General features: G+C 46.0%; 2 protein-coding genes across 2 annotated transcripts; both read right to left on the reverse strand.

Annotated features, from left to right (window-relative positions):
- Positions 1-194: 194 nt before the first annotated feature.
- si:ch211-195o20.7 (cytospin-A) lies at positions 195-14,576 on the reverse strand. The gene is made up of 12 exons (XM_047611955.1): positions 14,106-14,576; positions 13,348-13,481; positions 11,297-11,899; positions 11,030-11,082; positions 5,114-5,658; positions 4,660-4,756; positions 4,463-4,529; positions 3,475-3,535; positions 3,195-3,291; positions 1,510-1,626; positions 1,364-1,423; positions 195-1,283 (listed from the first exon to the last, which is right to left on the reverse strand). Exons 2-12 carry the CDS (start codon positions 13,385-13,387, stop codon positions 1,194-1,196), a joined length of 1,830 nt encoding a protein of 609 aa, XP_047467911.1. The 5' UTR covers positions 13,388-13,481; positions 14,106-14,576; the 3' UTR covers positions 195-1,193.
- Positions 14,577-16,727: 2,151 nt separating this feature from the next.
- On the reverse strand, positions 16,728-20,532 carry zgc:193593 (uncharacterized protein LOC564090 homolog). The gene is made up of 2 exons (XM_047611928.1): positions 20,325-20,532; positions 16,728-19,380 (listed from the first exon to the last, which is right to left on the reverse strand). Exons 1-2 carry the CDS (start codon positions 20,373-20,375, stop codon positions 19,096-19,098), a joined length of 336 nt encoding a protein of 111 aa, XP_047467884.1. The 5' UTR covers positions 20,376-20,532; the 3' UTR covers positions 16,728-19,095.
- Between the last annotated feature and the right edge of the window lie 890 nt (positions 20,533-21,422).

The raw sequence follows: 21,422 nt of genomic DNA on the forward strand, positions 1-21,422 counted from the left end.
TACCCAGCAGGTGGCAGTAAATCCAAAGCTAACCACTTGAAATCTGAGCTCCTCCCCAACTCACTAAACCCAGAGATGAGAACACTTAGCATAAAGACCATACACAGACGTTCATGTGCATCGTTTTCATTGTTGCGCACTTTTTTTTTTTTTTTAACAAAATCCGGGTTAAACAATACTCGCACACAACCATATTTAACTCATATTAACTGTTTATTGCTTTGGCATTTCTTTTCACACTAGTTACATATAAACATATTTTACAATGTACGGCGTATTTGTCCGATATTTGACAACTTTGGCAACAAACTCGTCTTTAAACGTGTCTTGACAGCACCAGCTGTGCATCAGCGAGGATGCGGGCGGGAGGCGAGGTGACGTGCAAGCTTGTGCAGGTTTGTGTTTTTCTTTTTGCTCAACAGCACTCTTGTAAAGCACATCCCTGAGCCCCATGAACAGCCCTGGCACACGTGTGATAATAAAGAGGCACTTTCAGAACTGTTATTCAGTATTCATACATCACACACATTTCCAACGCTGTTACATTCTTACACCGACAAAGTGCTGAAAAAAGTGCATATTTACAGAGTGCTATAAGGTCCAGGAGAGGGGAAAAAAAGCATCACATATAAAAGCAAGAGGCAAAACATATTGTCAGATAAAACCTTGGGCAGTTGAATGACTGCTAACAGATTTCATGCAATATATTATCTAATACAGTACTTTCTGCCAGTGAAGTACCAGTGTGGAGACATTTGCAGCAAACATTTGCTATAGAAATATCCAGATATTCAGATGTTCTTTATTTGGAAAGCTACAATATGTAACTTCAATCAGATTCTCAACTTGTCCACAGAGGCTTTAAGTATGTGCAGTCCATTAACACCGTTTTATAGCACAAGCCAGTATACCCAAGAGCCACATCAAAAATTAATGGAAATGAAAAGTACACACAGCTGATGTTCATCTGTGCTTACATCTTTCGCTTGGGCTTTTTGCTTTTGTTACTGCCATTTCTAAGACATCCTGCACTTAAACGTCAAGCAAAAGATTAAAGTTACAATTTGTAGCTTTGAATGTCATTTACTTGCAGACACCCACCAAAGGTACTACTCAGGGGGCCGTTATTACTAACACTTGAAGTTGAGTCCTCACATATCTGTCATGGGATTGTTTGTCAGTTCCTTCAGCAGTCACATTTCAAAGTGACGGTACATGCTCTCAACGTAGCTCAAGACCCTTTGCCAGTCAGGACCACCTGCTCTCAGCATCTCCTCCAACGTCTGTTGAGCAAAGCTACATTTATGAATATGACAATGAACTAAATCCACCCGAAAAGTGAGAAGATTTATCAGAGACTCACCAGAGACTGCGCAATCCCAACAGACTCTCCTGTTTTGAATGCCAGGCTGAGGTTCTCCTTCTGCCAAGGTAAGAGCAAATCGATAAGTTGGACACCGTATGTCACTCGGCCCTATCCGTCACACAGGCCGAGGTCACAGCTCCTACCTTGTCCTCTGGACTGAGGGTGCTGTAAGGGATGTGGGACGGGAGGTAGGTGTGGTAGACGGCACAGAACGCGAGGCCATCAGCCCAGCTGCTGCTGAAGTTGGTAATATCAATATTCTGAATGGAAAGGAAAGAAAAAATTACAGTGAGTTTCGCTGTTTCACCCACTACTTTAGAAATGTAGTCATCTACAATGTTAACCATGTCTGGTATCATTGATCAACCGGTGTAGAAAATACACAGATCGGCCACAACATTAAAACAACTGACAGGAGAAGTAAATATTATTGACCATCTAGTGATAATTCAATGTTCTGCTGGGAAACTTTTGGACCTGGCATTCGTGTGGACCCCCACCCCATAGCAATGACATGTCCTTGATGGCAGCAGCCATCCCCAGCAGGATGCAGTCGACACAGACGCGCGTTCAGGAACAACTAAGGATAACATGAAAAGCAATCTACAAGGCATTTAAAAAAGGCAACTGATGTGATCCGAGTAGTTTCTAAACTTCTAAAAGACTGGTGGGAAGTTGAGGTTTAAATAGGAAACCGTCTGTCAGAGACTTGCTTGACTGGTGCCATTAATTGCCATTAAAGGCTGGATACTTACCTGTCGTTAAGGGGGAAAACAAGTCAAGCAAGTTTCTGATGGGTTTTATCCACAGAGTTTCCTTTTTAAACCTCAACTTCCCACCAGTTGCTTAGAACTGAAGAAGCTACTCGGATAAACAGCGGAATGGCTTCAAGAAACTCTGCAAGTCCAGTAGCCCTTTTAAACGCCTTTTGGATCCATGACCTGGATAACTGAGAACCTCCACAGAAACATGAAAGCAACACAAGGTGCTGACCTGGCCTCCAAATTCACTAAAACTGATCAAGTATCTGTGGGATGATCCACAGAGGCCCATTGCCTCAACCCATAGGACCCAAAGCTCCCCCACTAACAACATTCAGACACTACAGGACACCCTCTGAAGGCCCATGTTCTTTCAAATTGTAGAACATAACGTCTCATTAAATTCAATGAGAAGGTTTGTCCAAACTTTTAATTTGTAGTGTATGTTTGGTGCACAGCGTCCATGGTGAAGCATGGTGGTCGCAGCATAATTTGGAGCTGCTTTTCTTCAGAGGGAATTGATGGTTTACACAATGTGGAGAGAATCCTGACTAAAACCAACCACCTGTCAATTTTGACACAGAATCTTCTGGTGCCTGCTAGAAACTTTGAACAACGATCCAAAGTACACATCTACATCAACATAGGAATAGCTTCAACGGTAATGTTTTGGAACGGACTACCCAGAAGCCAGACCTGAATCCTATGGAAAATCTGTGGTGGGGACTCGAAGAGAGCTGTGCACAGGAGACGCCCTCACAAGCTGACAGATCTGGAATGTTTTTGTAAAGAAGAGAGGGAAATACTCCCGAGTGAAGATCTAGCAGGCTGATAAACTCATCCAAACAAACTGAGTACTGTAATAAAGTCAAAGGGCGGTCACTTCCAGTATGCAGTGAGGTTATTCCAAGCTCATTCTTCTTTTCTACTATGTCACATTAGTTTTCGGTGGCGTTGCATAGGTTAGAATTCAAATAAATGTACGTAAGTTTTGATATGATGCTCCTCTGTAACTGAAACATACAAATTCCACTATATGAAAGACACCAAACCAGATGCAGGATCACCTTGTAGCCTTGGGTTCGGCTCTGACACCAGCGGAGCAGCGAGTTTCTTTTTGAGCCCCCATGGCGACGCAGCAGTAGGTTGAAACCGTCTTGGGACCTGACAACAGCAAGATATGAGTTGGGCTTTGTAGGCAGAAAAATAAAACACCTTGGTTATAAAAGAGAAAATTTCATTAACACAAATCGAGAGGTGTTTCAAGTGTTTCAAGAGGATTTCAAGTAATTAGATTTAAGAACTGATGTGGCATTTCAGTCTGTCCCCACTACACAGTGAACTTACTTGGTGGGTGGCAACTCGGTGAGGGCCGAGTTGTACTTGTTCAGAGACTCCTCACGTTTGCCTGCAAAGATGAGCAACAGTGTTAGCTAATGGCAATTTGTCATCGTGAACACTCAAGGCAGCGGAGCAAGGAGACAAGCTTAGTTACACTGCTTTTAAACATGCTAACAAGCACTTCTGACTTTTTAAAGCAACATTCAGCTATGCTGGTGGTGTAGCGGAACAAGCGACGAGCTAGTTAGAACACAAGTGTAATTTATACACAATGCAGACAGAGAAAACTGAATTCATATGGAATTGGATTCATTTCTCATTCATTCCCCTCCATTAATTAGCTGTGGGTTTATTGATGACCTTGCCCTTTCTTGTTACGCAACAGGCGCTGGTCATATTAAAAATGAACCAGTGTAGGTTTAAAGGTGCCATGAAAAGTTTTCTTGGATACAAGATAATGCACGTTTGCATGTAGTGCTTTTAGAAAACACACAGTGTTGGAGGTCAAAGTCATGTGCTGAATCACATGAACCCTCATAAAATATTTGTGAAGCAGATTTTATGGCGGTCTTCATGTTTCCTGTGATCACGCAGCGTAATCATTTGTCACAAAAGAAAGAAAATGAAGAGCCACTTGTATAAATACTGCTCAATAGCGCTACTAGTGGTCAAAAACTCAACAGTGCATCTTTAATGATTTATCAGTGTCTTCATTTTTGTTTTTCTTTTTTGCTCCTACTTCAGGAGTAGAAAAAAAAGACTGACTGCGTAAGTGGATCCATTAAAAAAAATGTCTCTTAACATTAGCCTTAGAGAAATTAAACAAAACATGTTCAAAGAGGCCAGATGTAGGTCCAGGTTATATGAAGCCCTGTAAATTACACATAAAAACAAAGGTGGTGGAGGGTACTACCAGGGTAGTTGTGACTCACTTAGTACCCAGAACCACTTAGATGGAAAGTGTCTGTTGTGCAAAGGCCATTTGTAAACACACCTGAGTCATTACTTGACTTGCCGTCTTGCCAATCGAAACTTCTTCGTCCTCTTAGTTGTGCCAAGTTCTTGAAAACAACAATAAAAACATGTATTCAAACCTGGTATAAAAGCAAACCTAATTCACAAAGTGCAAAAGCATTTCCTGATCAAAGGCATCTTCTGAAGAAGGACCCTCCTGCAGATAATGTATCTCACCTTGTTTGTAGGTCCAACTGTCGTGGTGGTATTGGACTGGGGGTTTCCATTTTGAACAGCAGTTGAGTCGGAGGAAGCCGGCAATCTGGACAGGCTCCTGCAGCGTGGTACAAAGAACCGACCTGATCAGCATAACTAAGTTGTTTCTTTTTTATGCCGTTTTTTCACTGCAGGCTCTAGCTCTACCTCTAAGTGGAACAACTCTCAAGTGGCCCAGAGTAACAGTTTCAAACAAAACCACATCCACAGCCCTGACCAAATATGGTAATTGTTATTCATTTTTGCTTGCTGTGCCAGAGAAACGTGGAAGACAGAGAGGCTTTGTTTTTTGTTTTTACACATCTATCTGAACGCACTGAAGTGCAACTGGCGCTGCAAGAGACTTCAGCGGTGTGCTTCAGAAATACAGCGTGTTTTGTGTATTTTGGGGAAAAAAAAAAAAAGTTTAGCTCACCTTGACCGCTCTGTTGTTAGGGTCCTTCTCGTCTCGCTGGAGCTCACCTCTGCTCTGCTCCTATCCTCATTGGTCACGTTTCTCAGGTAACGCTTGGTCACACCTTTGCAGTCTGTCCTCGCATCCTCGCTGACAGCACTCTTTGTCGTGTCATTCTGATTCCGACTTTCCACGCCTTCTCGTCCCAACCTGTACACCGCCCTCTCCCTGCCCCTCTGGGCTCCTTCTGTGCTTTCGTTGCTGTTCGATTTTTTTCCGTTGGGCCTCTCCGGCTCGTGACGAGGAGCCTGGCCTTCGGTTTTGTCTTGAGCCTGAGTGAGAGTGGCCAGTCTCTGCCTGCTCTCCTTCAGCTCTCCTCTCAGGGTGACCAGCTGCATATCTGCCTCCTTCTGTCTCTGCTGGGCGGCGGCCAGCTCCCTCTCCGTGTCCTTGTGGGCCGTTCGGAGCGCCGTCAGCTCTTCGTCAGCCTCAGCTCTCAGGCGGTCTGCCACCGCCACCGCCACCTGGAGGTCGGCCTGGAACTGCAGCCATTCCGCACGCTCCGTCTGCGTGAGAACAAACAGCGTTGTGTCAAGAATAAGGGCGTGACCAAATAAAACAGAAATATTATATTTCTTTATTTGCTTATTCAGGAAAATGAGCCAATATCTGTGAGCAGCAAGTTTTCAGTCAATGTAATAAGATTGAACACATGTTTGTGGAATTGTATGATGTCAGAGACAAAGGAGCCTTTGGAGGACCTCGGATAAAGAGCTGATGTTTCTCATCAGGCTGAAAAATGTTACAAAACGATCTCTATAGAGATGGTGAAACGAGTAGGTGATGATGTGCTTGTCCGGGCCTGTTTCGTTGCATCTTGGCCGAAGCGGCTTACCATCACTGATGGAGCAATGAGTTCTGAATTATACCAGTGAATTCTAAAATGTCGGGACATCAGTCCTTGAGCCAGCTATTAAGAGAAACTGCGCACAAGACCTAGCACACAAGCCGTTCTACGAATGAATCATTGAAGAAGGACCGAATGAATGTGTTGGCCAAGTCAAATCCTGACTTCAGTCCAATAGAAAAGCTGCACAAGGGGGTCACTGCAGACACTGAGCTTGCGCGTACAAAAAAAAGGGCTGTTATGTGGACTTCTTTGATGAAGCCACTGGACACTGATCCATCCATCCATCCATCCATCCATCCATGTTATCTGGACTGATTTGACCAGTCAAACTGTAGCATTCTCTGTATATACCTTAGAAAGGACCCTTCTACGCTCTGTGACCACTAGTTACTTGTTGTCATTTTGAATTCCATAACTGTGTTTTGTTGCTATCCTTATGAGTTCTGTAGCTACTTAACAGAAGCTACTTCTGATCTGTCAGATTCTCTAAGAGTCTTTTTTTAAGTTGGGGTAGGGAGCATAGCCAATTTTGGTTACACGTGGATTAAAATAACTTCAGGCTATGTTAGACTTATTATTTTTTATTATTTCTTTTTTTTTTTAGCAGCACCCACTCTGGCCCTTTTTACTTTGCAGTGCTGTCTTTGGCTATTTCTGAAGCAACGAATACCTCAAATAAACCAGAAACATCAAGCTCTAAGTTTGACTTTCCTTCACCCTAGATGAACTGGGTTCACTTCTGTGAGGGTGCTCGTCAGTTATTCAGCCAGTCAGACTGGCAACAACAGCAGACGGCTCAGGCCATGCATCCATTGACGAATCTCATTCAAGGCGCCTTATTTAAAGCGTTTCCAAGACCCTAGACCTTTTTTGCTTTCTTTCTATTTATCTGTGTCCTTCAACGTCAGTGAAGTTTGACTTAAGTTGCCGTAACTGAATTGCCATCTAGTTTTTGTGTCACATCGTGTGTGCTTTCCCATCACTTCCACTGATCCACACCTTGTCTTAGTCTTTTAATATTTCTTGCTTTTCATTCGTTTATATATAAGATTTTCACTGCTGTTTTTAATGTGCCAATAAACAGTAAACATCTTGAATCCTGAATTTGCTATTTGGCACTAAACACAAAGTGAAACAGAACCCAGTGGGAATGTCTTCTGTTTTGCACACAATCGATCATAAAACGGGGACAATGAAGAATTAAAACTCACATCTGAGGCTTTACTGCATCTCGTTGCCAAAAGGAAACAAAACTAGACTCTATGCAGACAATTACTGTAATCAAATGAACAATCAAATATCCATTTGTCCCTCATTAGGAAAGAAGCTGAACTGAATTGTGCTACAAGCCTCCGCAAGCTGTGAGGAGTGGAGTCAACTGTAATGAGCCATAACTGAATCATGAGCCAAATGTGTTTTACTTTTTCTTTCTTACAGGAAAAACAACGGCAACAAGTTTGGACAGAAAGGGGGGGGCATATTTAAGCAACATTTTTGGGGATGGGACCAAGACGGCATTGTGAAACTGCCGTCTGTGTCACAACCGCTACGGCAGTCATCTATTAACTGTTATTCTTGCCACTTATGAGAAATGGGCGGCATAGTTAGACGGCAACTTTACACCGAAAAGGATTCAGTTTCGCATCTTTGAGCGTTCTGGCCTCAGACGTGCACAAACACTACCCCAGACATCAAAAGAGGCACTGAGAACCAGCGAAGCCAAGGGGTAAACGATACCAGACTATTAAAAAAAAAAAAAAAGAAACGTTAAGCAACCATCATCATAAAAGGAACAGAGGCATGTGAGGAAGGGAAAAGGAGCGAGGAAGAACAATAAAAGGGAGTTGAAGTAACAGAGATTTAATGGAGACGAGAATACAGGCTGTGGAGCCATGTTCGGCCAGGGAGCTGTGATAGAGTGCGTTTGGGAAGGTCGGTAATTAGACGAAGAATGGATGGAGATGTGTAGGAGGAGGTGATGCCTGAGCCAAGTCACTCCCTCATCTGACCACTGACTCAAGACCACAGCTGGAGCTGATTACACTGAATCTATGCATGAGCACACACACAAGGACACGCAGATCATATTCCCTTCTCTCCTCTCCTCTAATCTCCCACACACACACACACACACCTCCCCTCATGTTTTACCTCAACACCAAACCACGCTGTGAAGTTTTCTCACAGAGAGCTCTCCCTTTCCCTGGCAACACGCGTCAAATGCACAGCGGCCAACTGGTTCCTGTTTGTTGGGTAAAACTAAAGCTCGAAGGATCTTCACAGAGCCGCCGTTATCGGGACGTGGACACTCCAACTGGAGCGTGTCTGCGCAAGGAAACAGGAAGGGGCGCTCCTCAGTTCACACTGAGATAAGGGTGTGGACGGTCGGCCTTCACGCACACACACAATTCACCCTCAAAGTCCCTCAAGACCCGACCTAGTGCCCTACTCCTAGACCAGATGTGGTATCCAGCCTCGGCAGGCACACATACACTTGTCTATACTTTGGATGCACATCTGATTTCTTCACCATTTCTGGAAAGGGACCAGCAGCACACTTGGAGATTGTCTCCATGTGTCCATTTGTGCACGTTCCAACCATCTGTCCCTAGATCCCCTCCACGCCCAGTGTTTCAAACACATGCTTAAGGAATAATTCCAGTTTTGTAATGGCTCCTTTCTCCGGCTTTCCACAGCCTTTGGTCTGCATTCAGGAAAAAAAAAAAAGATTTACAACTTCCACTCTGCATCTAACATGGGAACAGCAGAAAAGTTATCAAGTGAAGGCTTCCCGAGTCACTGTCATTTACTGCGCACTGAAAGTTCAGCACAAACAGTAAGTCTTTGTGACCAGCCTCTGTGGCCTCCAGATACAGAGACTTTTTTTTTTTTGAGGCTGAAAGCAGCCTAGCGAGGAGGGAAGAGAGCAGAGAGAAACCCCGAGATCATTCCTGGAAATCTCCGGCTGCGTTCACCTGGAACTGATTCCAAAGCAGGGCTCTGAGATCGGCTAAATCTCCAGGGGCGGTGAGGAGGGGGGGCACAAATCTGACCAGTCACCCACACACACACACACAAAACACCCCACTGCCCAGCCATGAATGTAGTGTTTTCCTTCATGTTGGTTAAGATAATTGAAGACTGTCTTGCAAACGCACCGTATATTTATTTCATTGCACTTTGGGTAATTGTTTGTTCCTTTACGGCCGTTGGAAATACTGGAAATACTCTATGGCTGTTAAACAGAGAAAGGAAGGAGCATTTGGTAAAGCGGTGATGAAGACGGATGAAAGGAGCAAACAGATGAGGCTTAGCAGCCGGAAAGTGACTGGAAGAATAATGGCTTCTTTAATAATATAGAAAAAAGGTCAAACAACAAGGTCAGATCTGAAGAAGAAAAGCCTCAAGCGAGCTGGGATGAAAAGCTTAGATAAAAAGACGGATGGAAGTGGACGTGAAAAGGGGAGGGGAGGAATGGAGACAGAGGAGTGGTGAGGCGACGCTGTGGAGAGGACGGGGGGGGATCAGATAGAGAGCACCATTCCAGCTGAAGTCGTGCGGTAATTGTTTGAGTTCTTGTGCTCGGGGAGGAGTGGTCAGCTCTCTGATGGAGAAAGAAAAGGCAAAGAGGCACCGCGAGGGAGCGAGAGGAAGTCCTCCGGAGCCTAAACCAACAGCGCTCACCGAGACGTTTGGTGCATCTGTACGTGTTTGCGAGCCTTTTGTCTCACGTGCGGCACATGGAAACACATGGCCGGTTCGGCCCCTTCGAGCTGCAGCCCTCGGCCCCCACCGGCAGCTCGCCCCGCAGCACAAAACAAAACGGGTTTTGTCTCCCGAAACAGCCGAATGTGAACCCCCTCCTCCGCGCTGCACAAAAAGGATCCCAGGACAGCAGGGCAGACGGAAAGAGGGTACATAAAGTCGAGCTTTGCTGGCTTATATCGGCCTGCCGGGGGCCCGTGTAAACACAGTGTTGGATTGCCCCCATTTACATAACACGGCTACCTCTTAGCGCTGTACCACAGTCTCTCTGAGGTTCAGCTGGCCTGAGAAAGGTTTGTATTTCTAGGTTCCTTGTAGCGATGTGGGAAAGACAAAAGAAAGGAGTGAGTGTGCTTAGATTGAATATCAAGTAGAGAGGCGGTCATGGGCATCCGATTTGCAATGCCAAACACGCCGCAATTAAAATACAGCTACAATAGTGCATTGCAATATAAAAGAACATGAGCTACAGTAAGAACAAAAGGGGAAAAAGAAAAGAAACGGGGACAAGGGAGGCGCATTACAGGTCGTATTCCAGCTGTTGTAATCTGTGGCAGATCTGGAGGAAGTTGGGAGCCTCAGGCTGCAAACCTCATAAGGGAGGGTCAGGAATTGGAACGAACGACTGACAGGAAATTACCACAGAATATCACCATCCTCATAAGAGCATGAGCAACTGGGTGGAAGACTCCCTAAAGGGGTTCTCTTCATTCTTATTGTGCTCAGCTTTGGGTTTGTGACCTAAGAATGTATCGGTCTAAAATACCTCTAAAATCTCTATAGCGGGCAGCATCTTTTCTCTGGGTCCTAGGTAGGGAACTTCAAGCTGAAAGTATTCACTTTTGACTAATTTCTAATCATACGTAGCAATAAAATCCACAACCGTCCTGTTAACATTTATGACCTTACGAAAAGAAGCCACAATGCAGCCGTCTCTAATCAACCCCATCTTCCAAAACAGGAGATAATCTCAGTGATTTTCCTCTCTCGGGCCTCTCAGGAGAGGCAGCAGGACAGGAAGACCTTCATTAGCAAGGCTGCAGCTCCCAGGGGGCTGAGTGGGGCCCAGTCCAAGGCCTATTGTGATAGTAGGGGGATCACGTGTGACACAGTGTGTTTGCTGAGGCCATGTCCTGACAGTAAGGTCACAAAAACCGCACTGACTGCTGCGTGACTTCTTGTTTACATACATATATATCTACTATTCTGCAATAAGCATGGAGCCAATAAGGGGAAGTGAAACCACTTCCAGCACGTCTCACCTGCAAAGTAGCCTTCAAACTCTTCACTTCCGTCATCAGATGCTGCAGTATCTCTGAGGGAAGGAAGCCGAAATGTCAGAAGACATCACATGCATACCAATGCCAAAAGAATGTCAGGGAAGTGGAGTTGCCCTTCTTAAAGTAAGTACTGTAATGAGCGAGCAGCTGCAGTGCTCAAACAAAAAATGAGTCTGCAGGCCTGAAAAGTACATAGTGGGGAAATAAATTGAAATGCGATTACCGTGACGGAAGTTATTTCACTCCTACCTGTCGTGGTTGTGGTCTTATCCTGGCTGTCGGTGACACCCAGCACGGTCCTACACTCCTCTAGCAGCTTCTTCACTTCCCCCCCTTGTCCGTCCGGCAATTCGTGATCCGGGAGCAGAGACTGGCTCAGACCACTGTCCCTTTCCTTCCAGTTCTGCCCCAGCGAGGTGACTGCCGCGGTCGATGCACTACACTGAGAAGAGGAACTCTTAAAAGGGCTGACAGCCACACTCTTCCCTGGGGTGACTGGAGTCTTTGGGGTGGAGGTGGGGGGGCCGCCATTCCTTCCCGAAGCGCCCGGCCTTCTGGCTGCCGCCGTGCCTCCTGGCTGGTTGTGCACGGGGCTCACTCCGGGCCCATTTGCGGAGCGGCTTGAGGTGACCGGCGGAGGAGGCCTCCAGTCGGGAGGAGGGATGGGAGTGCTGGGCGTGGCGGGGGTGCCGGGCTGCGATTTCTTCCCGCCGGGTGTGCTGGTAGGCACTGGAGGTGGCGACGAAACTGGGGCCGTGCGGGGAGGTTTAAATTGGGGACCTCCAGCCGTAAAAGAGGCCCCATCGCTCTGTGGAGTAGTAGGTGGAGTGTGGAAACTCTCCAAATGGGCCCCTAGAGGAAAAAAAAATATATATATTTCAGACGAGATAAGAAAGGCAAAGACGTGTCTGAAGACAGCCTCCAAACAAGAAAATATCGGGCTGTCAGTAGTGATTTGTCACTTTTATAGATAACTATTTAGAACCCACATCAGACTTTTTAGTCTGGCATGACTGATTGCCAAACTAGTTTGAATGTCACACCGTCACCTCCAAGTAAAAATAATCCCTGAGATCAACGTGACATTTGGGTTCTAATTCATAGCCACAGATGCGACAAGATGACTTGGACAGCAGGAAACAGCTCAGTAGTCACCGGTCTGGCATGTTGACACTGAAAACAGCATTCAGCGTGGTGACCACAACAACACAGCGGCGATGGAGATGAATGCTGTAACACAGACATTCCTCTCCGACTGCTCATCCATAACGTCACTGCGACGCTCAGTCTCTGGGTTCAGGAACACACGCATACACAGAGGATGAATGTTTCCCATACGTGCCGTTTATTCCAAGACCAAGCTTGACAGGACAAAATAAATGTTTTTCACTATTTGCCCATCCCAGCATGACACCACTGATAACTCAGAGAACACGTGGGAACCAGAGGGCACAGCATAGGGGCTCACTTTCTTGTTTCCTTTCCCATGTTTGGACAAAAGCCTCACCGCGAGGGAAGCGAGCGGGGTTTTTTTTTCAAGTGATGCAAGAGCAGAAAGTTATGCACCACCTGCCGAAAGGCCAGATCACTGAGAAAGAATGACAAGATTGTCCAATAACGCTCTCATGCCACCCCTGCTTTTTATTTCTTCATTCCAAGCCTTAATGTGCTCCTCCAAGCGTGAGCGCGGCTGGCAGGGCGACTCAACGGGTGTGTGTTCGCCGAGGTCTCTGCGAGCGTGCGCGTGTGTCAGACGGCATTAGGCTTCCTGTGATTAATCCGCTGCCCTTGCGCTGAGCCGGGGAATTCTGCCGATTCATCACAGCTGGCCAGAACGAATCGCATGGGGACGCGAGGAGAATGACCACTCGCTGAGCAGCACACAGGAGGGCTGCCAAGATTCCTGCTGTCGCTCGACACACACACACACACACACACACACACACACACACACACACACACAGAGCCTTTCCGCTCACTTCTCCTTTAGTTGCATTCAGTTTCCTTATTGCTCCTCATCCACACTTTCTCTTTCTTAGACTCCAGTGGGCTCGGCCTTCCTGTGTCTAACACAGTTTCCCTCCTCCTCTCTCTACTACATTAACAGGAGGCGCTCTGGTCCAGCACACCTACAATTTGTGCCCCAAAGCCAAATATCTGATCGGTTCTCTTTATTCTGAAATAGGTTTGAGGGGCCAGTAAATACTATCCACGAGCAGTGATTTGACTAGAGCCAGCTAGAAATTTTGTGATTACAGGCTCACAGGGTGTGGACAGGCGTGTCTGTGTTGTTGACCTACCTTGGGGTCCGTGGCCGTCCTTGCTGGAAAAGCTTCCCATGGTGCAGTTATAGGGTTTGGGCAAGCAGTGCGGCCCTGCAGGTGCTTGTTGCCCCTTCACTCAGCCCAGAACAAAGTGGCAGTGTGGAGGCGACCTACACAGATCCACACACACAAACACACACACACAGGATATCCAGTAAAGTGATGGCTGAAGTCACTTGTTATCAAGCTGAGGAATAATTACAGCGCTGAACGGAGACAAGCAGAGGTCTGAGAGGTTTCACATGATCTCATCTGAAATAGCAGCAAAATGAGTGAGTTCACATGGAAGAGCACAAAGAAGAAGAAGAAGCTGAGGCAGGACGCTACAGTTGGACCAGATGATGAGCCAAACAAAGCTGTTGTCATGTCAGGTTTAAACGCATATCCATGAGGCTCGACTGTGCGCAAGAGAAATGCGCCAAAAAAAACAACAACAAAAAACAGAAACACAAAAGCGGCGCCACGAAGAGCGACTAAACTAGTCCACGCTGCTCATATAACTAAGCCGTGTCAATAAAATGTTACATCACAGTTGCAAAGCTAAACATTTGCGATACACACGCGCAATGTTTAAAAACTTGCTGCCACATGCCCGAGTGAAATTGCGTTAACAGGATTGCGTAAAAAAAAAAAAAAAAAAAAAACAGAAAAAAGGAAAAACAACTCCTAACGCTTTCACCATCGCCTCAAGGCTCGCCGTTATAATTTGAAAAGCCAAAAAAGTTTATACAAACCCTTGAGAGCGGACAAGTAAGTCCAAGGTTGTTTCGTTCTGCGTTTGGAGAAACTCTCCCTCCTCTTCTTCTTCTTCTTCTTCTCCTCCTGCTCCTTCTCCACGCTTTTCTTTCCCCAGCGCTGCTCATCCAAGCGCACTGCCTGGCTGCGTCTTCACGGAGGAGAGGCGATCACACTCTGAGAAATGCAAACAAAAAAAAAGAAAAGAAACGATTTTTCTCTCGGTAGGGTGGACAAATTCCGATTTTAGTTCGCAAAACAACAGCAAAACATAAAATAAAATAAAATAAAATAAAATAAAATAAAAAGAAGACTAAGAAGATCGACCAACTCTAAACACGCTGCCGCCGAAATCCGCTGGATGTGTCCACTGGAGGGCACAGTTAGGCTACGTTAGGAAAAAACCTGTTGCCTCTGTGATGCTTCTCACTTATCTTTTCTCTTTATGACTTGGATGACCCACTGACCTGGTGCACCACACAGCCTCAAGCTGAGAGAGTCTCTATCTCCGCTCTTTATAGCGAGTTTTTTACTTGATAAAATCCTGTCACATTTTCCCGCTGAAAGTTTGCCTACCGCATCACTGAAGCGAATTTTAAGTCGATGGCAGTTTCAGGGGATTTTTTATTATTATTATATATTTTTTTAAAGCCGAGAGTTGGGAGGAATCAAGTTTATCTACTGTTTATTCTCACAAGTCAAATGGCTTTTGCATTCATGTGAGTTTTGGATTTGTTGTGCATGGCCCCAGTGCACAAGGCAGGATGAAAACATTAAAAGTTAATATCTGCTTTGGCCTGTGACATGCAGATTTAATGAGACATTAGTCATCAACCAGACAGCAGACCTATTAAATGCTTTTAATTTTCCCTTTCCTTTCATGAAAGTTGTTTTTTTTTCTCTACAGATTTTGAGTGTTTCATCTCAACCGCGAATCTGCTCCAAATCTTGGCCCCACACACTGAAAGGATTCCATTTATTTATTTATTTTTTTAATGTGTTGGTTAAATACTGGTGACAACGCCGCAGTTAAATAGGCTCTTTCATTTTCACGAAGAAAAACGTGTAATGAATCACCGTATTTTGTTGGGTGCAGGCGTTTACTGTGACCTTCATTTCACTAACAATGCCCTGCCTGAACCAGTGCCAGGATGTTTGCCGGCTTTCGGGACCTGGTTTAAGTGGGGATGAGTGCGGCCAAATGCAGAGACGATGACGCAGAGAGGAAATAAAAGGGAGGTAACATCTCAGGAAGCTTTAACTCCTCACGTCCCTGGTCCTGTCCTGTGATGAAAAGGGGAGAGGAGAAGCAAATGGAGGGGTTGGACAGACTGGAAATAGCATGGAATGAGGCCTTCCTGAACTTACACCGATCAGGCATGACATCATGAGTTCCGGAGATCCACACATCCATATTCATGAGTTAATTTTAGTATGCGTTCACTCAGTTAGAACACCATGTTTAAAGACCAGCCGAGGTGCACCCCTCAGGTCCTACATATTCATGCACAGCAACTTTTTAAGTCTTGCCAAGTATTTTTTTTTAAAGGTACTGATCAGGCATAACATTAAAACCGCCTTCCTAATGTTGTGCAGGTCTCCCTCGTGCCTCCTAAATCAATAGACATGGGTCATCTGAGGGTGACTGTTATTAGTGGGGGTCTTAAGGAGAGGGGCCTCTGTGGATCATCCCACAGACACTTGATCAGTTTGGGATCTAGTGAATTTGGGGGCCGATTTCGGTGTCAGGCTGCATCGTGCTGGTGTCATTACTGTGAGGTGGGAGAGTCAGGCCGTAAAGTTTTCAGGCAGAATATTGTATTGTGACAAGATGATCAATGTCATTTACTTCTCCAGTCACACTGTTTGTGAAGTAAGGGTCCCTGCTGCTTGAGGTAAATACAATTTGGCCGTTTCTTTTGCCCTATTTTCAAACCTATTTTTGGACTAAATTTTATTACTTTTGAGACAGATTGGTAAAAGGAACAAAAAGATTGAGATTTTTTTTTTTTTTTTTGCACATTTATCGAGTGCACTTAGACACAGAGAGGAAGAAGGTCGCCATGGAAACGGTCTTACGAATAAGGTTCTAACAATATGAAGGAAAAAAAAAGACTGTTGGCGGTGATGAGGGATGAACCTCGCGGCCGTGGCGTCTTCTCGTGAGGGAATCTTCTGACCGGAGGGCCAAGCGTCTGCAGTTAAAGGGGCGATGGGGAGGGGAGGTTCACAGCACTGAACGCAGAACTGAAAGGACGGCTGAGTGACAGCAGAGAGAGAACGGCCAGATACCTGCAGATGTCTGACAGCTCATAAGTGACTGGTTGGAGGTTGTAGAGTGTGAATGATCAGCCTTTCGACATGTCTCGGTGATCTCTGCCTCCGAACATGAAGGTGGGCTACAGAAGGTTGCTCCGAACCCACCAGCTCTGATCTGTTTTAGATGATGTGACATAGCCTGTAGTTAGAGTTGTGATTTTATATATATATATATATATATATATATATATATATATATATATATATATATATATATATGTATGTATGTATGTATGTATGTATATATTTTATGCGACACTCAAATATTTAATCGCTGCAAACTGAATGAATTGCACTTTGACTAAAAATATTTATTTCTTTATTACAAAAATAATATATCATACAGAAACAATCTGATCCACAGCTGTGACTAATGTGCAAGAGTAAAGAAGAATGTTTTTCCAGATGCTTTTATTTACGTCTACTCCAACATCCTTTCATTAAATATGAATTATTTCACGAACAGAACAAGTCTTTCCTTTAACAGCCACAGCTAAACTGGAGTTTGTAGACCTTCACAGCTGGGGTTGGATGAGCACTGATGTGTTGGGCACGCGGCAATCCCGACATGGGATCCTGACAACCCTCTGCATTTCCATTCCGACGCGTTCCCAGGTGTTGCCTTCTTTTGGACGCCCTGGCTCGGCGGTCGTCCCCCGGTGACTGCGTGAACGACTGCTGAGTGAAAGGGGAAGTTTGCTGCAGTGAGGAGACGAGCTCTCCCCCCCTACCCCCTGCTCTCTGATGGAGATCAATAGGTTTCCACCGTGCTCTGTGCTCACTGTGCGCCACTGCAGCATAGGGAGAATCCATCAAACCCCAGCCAGGTGCACTCACACAGCCCCTGGCCCATACGTACTTTGATTTCTGCTGGGAGCAATGTGACTGCAGAATGCAGTTTTGGGGCCAGGCGTGGCAAATTCACTTTTTTTTTTTTCTTTAGAAGATTCCAGAGTGGAGTCAGACATATACAGTGTATTTAGCTGTTTCTTGCATAGTAGATATTATTTTCGCCCTGTATATTTCCCTCAAGGGATCTTCTTGTCCTCAGATCATTACAACGCCATTATCAGATTGTTTATGGGTGTCAGTCTCCGTACGGAGAAAGGTGACCAATGGTTCTGCGTCCCATGCCAGTTGGAGCCATTAGCCTCCTCTGCTGAGTGAATTATAACCATTTTGTGACCTGCTGTGTTAGCATTTTGTAGGGCTGTTATCAGGGCTCTAAATACCACCAACCCGCAACAGCTAGCCGCTTGTCCAATTTGGCAGAGCGACAAGGATGGCTTCTCAGCTATGAAAAAAAAGGTCTGTCTGACCTCCATCTGATGAAACGCTCCTGCATTTTCAGAACGTTGCAGAACACCAAGGAAATTCATCCTCCTCCTCCTTCTGTTTCCCTCTTACTGAGTGTCTGTCAGGTATGGCCGTGACACACATCATGAGACAGTATAATCCTGCGCTGTCCTTATAAGGCACAGCACGCGTTCTCAACCACGCTCAGCGTCTCACCAAATCTCAAGTCCCTTCTCAGCGCTACGTTTTTGGTGTGACCGCAAACGGAAACACCAGTTCCATAATCTACAGATCCGCTAGGGACGAATGGCGGACGCCGCAGGGGGGACGCTGCAAGGTTAGGATGCACAGGACCTGTCTGCTTCTCACGGGCCCTTGTCCCGCTAATACCAGATTAGGTTAATGAGTGTGTGTGCCATGAGTGACTTTCCACCACGGCTAATCCCCGTCGAGGACACAGATTTATCTCGGAGGAATCACCGTTACACCTCGGCCTCTAGTGTCTCAGACGGCCAAATTAGGACTCATAATCCAGCGTGATGCATTCGCGGGACTGTTTACATGTCGCGTTTCAAAAATGTGCGCGCCGCTCGAGCCGCAAAACCTTCCCTGCCGCTGCTCTTCCTCGACCTCGACCAAATCCTCGGGGATTTGAGTTCCCTGAAAGCGGGAAGCACGGGCCACCGATCCAGCCGCGAGGCCAGCTGGTGTCTCCCACCGCTCTGTCGGGACTGACAGACGACGAGGACGGCGCCAGAAAGCGCCCGGGCTCGTTGACGGATGGCACCTGCTCCTCCTCAGAGGAAATCAATTGACGTTATGGGCAACGATGGGCTGCTGCAGCACTTACATGTGGCTAAGGAATGACAGAGAGCGCGTGTGGGGGAGGGAGGGCCGGTGGGGGTCACGGAGAGAGGGTTGCCAACCATCTGTGTACAGAGGGCCGCTGCCAAGCATCAGTCCCGTTTTACGCCAGACCTCAAAAAGACACACAATGTCTCCAAATGAAACATGCCAGCTCATCCAAGCCACATTCAGCAGCAGTCTTTGAGACGTTCCAGCATCACTTACCGACTCGTCTAATCACTCTCATTGCTTAGTGCCCTCTCATTTAGTGCATTCAATGGTCTAATATTAGAGAAGAAGATGAATGTAAACTATTTTTGCATGTCGCACTAGTTACAGAACTCCAGATTACTACAACTTCCTGCCAACATACAGGTTCAGTCAGATATCCACACTTAACGTCTCCAGAGAGCACATGGGCCACATTAGTGCAATGGGCCGGCATAGCTACGATCTTAGACCTCAAGTGTAGTTACCGGAACTCAAGCTGTGAAGCTGGCCAATCTACATCCGATCTAGCGTGACAGATTAGTTTGAGGGAACTTTCTGGCCCACAAAGGAGGGAGGTGAGATCTCCTGGCAGGCGCCGGCCCGGCGAGATACATCCATGAAGGGGGTCCTTTGTGCGGCGGCGCTGGCATCGGTGTGCGTGCCGACCCACTGGAGCACGCGGGCGGAGGGACGGTGGTAGAGGGCCAGCTGCCTGGAGCTGTAGCCGCACATCCCGATCCCCACGGCCCCCAGGAGCATGGCCGCCCCAGGGACGGTCTTCTCGGCGGGAGCCGCCACGGGCCCGTTATGGTAGGCCTGGGTCTGGAAGGAGAGGGGAGAGAGTCACACTATGCCCACCTCATCCCGCAGAGATTAAGACCCCATCTTTTCTCATTTACCGAACGGCGGTCGCCCTCGTTCGACAAACAAAAAGCTCATCTATTCTGCGACATGGGCAATTTCCTACGGCGGGCCCTTGACAATTATGAAGCGCACAGAGGGGCAAATAATAGAAACTTCATATTTTCTAATGGAGCTGCGTCGCAGGCAGTTAAGAAGCCATTCCTGTAGCTCACTCACCCAGCTCCCATTTGCACTTACAATGCAATGAACTGTCACCGGCACGCTGCAGTTCTGCATTGTTTGTGATAAACACAACTACTACCGAGCTAAAATATAAGCCATCCTGCAATTACTGGACCAGCAGCCTGGAAATCTCTCCTAATTGTGGTTTGTGTGTATGTAATAAGACAGTGCTGCGTTTCATCATGTTGTCACAACTAAATCTGTGGAGACAATGGACTGAGAAAATAAAAAAAATGGCTCCATTATGGTAGCATAAGGCGCAGTGAAGCAAACGTTCCGCATGAGCTGTCTCTGCCAATAAAACTCTGCACGTACCCATAAAACCAAGACCTTGCAACCACTTAATTATATCAACAGCTGACTGCCAGTTGACACTTTCTGCTACTTGTTCGGGTTCAGCACTGACACTATATTGAGAACTTTGCAATCAATTTGAGACATCACGTGAGTTTTATGCATTTTTTTTTCTGTTGAAGTTCTTAAACTCAATTAAGTTTTATGCTGTAGATAATCCACTGCCAGCGACTCAGCATTTCTCCCGCTCCTGCTATCAAATCATGTAGCCGTCACTCACGCCTGATAATAAAACTCAAGCCCGTTCAAATATTATACAGTGATATTTCCATTCAATGTCTTTATTTTGATAAATGGCGGGAACATTTCCGACGGTTCTCACTCACCTGCAGCAGCCTGATGTACCCAGGAGTCAGTCTTGGGAGTCTGACAAACATTTTTGGAGCCTTCTGAGGAGAAGCCTTCCAGATGACTTACAGGCCGGGTAACACTTGGCTCACTCGCTGGACTCCCTAGGCTCCCTGGACGGGAAAACCCACTTATGCGCGTGTTGACTCTTCGCCCTGCGCTCAGCCTTCTGACGCGGGACCGTCTGGCCAGCTCTTATAACGTCTCCGTGCTGCCTTTACATAACGGGAAGGCTGCGGGTGGTAGGAGACTAAGGGGATTACAGGAGCTGGCACACAGGGACAAAGACATCAGTCTGAACAGAGGGGACGTAGACGGGTGACACTTTGATGTCAACAGATAGCAGTGCTATTGTTTTTCAAAATCTGTATAAAAACAACCTTTCAGGTTTTAGATATATTTTGTGGAGAGTTTATATGGGATGTTTTTTAAAGATATTGGTGTGTATTTTTTTTATCAGTCTGAAGGGAGTTTGACCCCCAAATCTAATCACTTTAAGTACACAGTATCATCAAGTGTAATAATTTCTTACATTAACAGCTCTTTCAATAACCTCATAGAGCATAGGTCTTCAACAGGGGGTCCGCGACCCCTGTGGGTTCTGAGGCAGTACTGCAGGAGGGGTCACAAAATCTTTGGCTGATTAGACATTTTTTTAATATATTTTTTAAAATTTTACCCCCAATTTCCCCCCACAAATTTAAATTTCTTTAAATACACAGTAACATAAATCCGACATATTTTAGTAAAGAGAAAATGGAGGCAGAAGACGTTATCTTTCAGTCAGCACTGATTCAGCGATACATGAGCTGTCGCAACAGCGCACTGATTCACACTGCACTAGCCAAGACCTGTCAGTCTCAGTGCATGAAGGTTCTCAGTCATCCAGGTCGTGGTAATCTAAAACGCGTCGAATAAAGGCATCTAGCAAATTTCTAGAAGACCCACAGAGTTTTCCTATTTAAACCTCAACTTCCCACCAGTCTGTCAGAACTAAAGAAGCTACTTGGATGAAACGTCTTCAAGAAATTCTACAAGTCCACTTGCCTTTATTCAACGCCTTTTGGACTGTCAAT

The sequence above is a fragment of the Mugil cephalus genome, chromosome 17 (assembly GCF_022458985.1).
Source record: "Mugil cephalus isolate CIBA_MC_2020 chromosome 17, CIBA_Mcephalus_1.1, whole genome shotgun sequence".
NCBI lineage: Eukaryota > Metazoa > Chordata > Actinopteri > Mugiliformes > Mugilidae > Mugil > Mugil cephalus.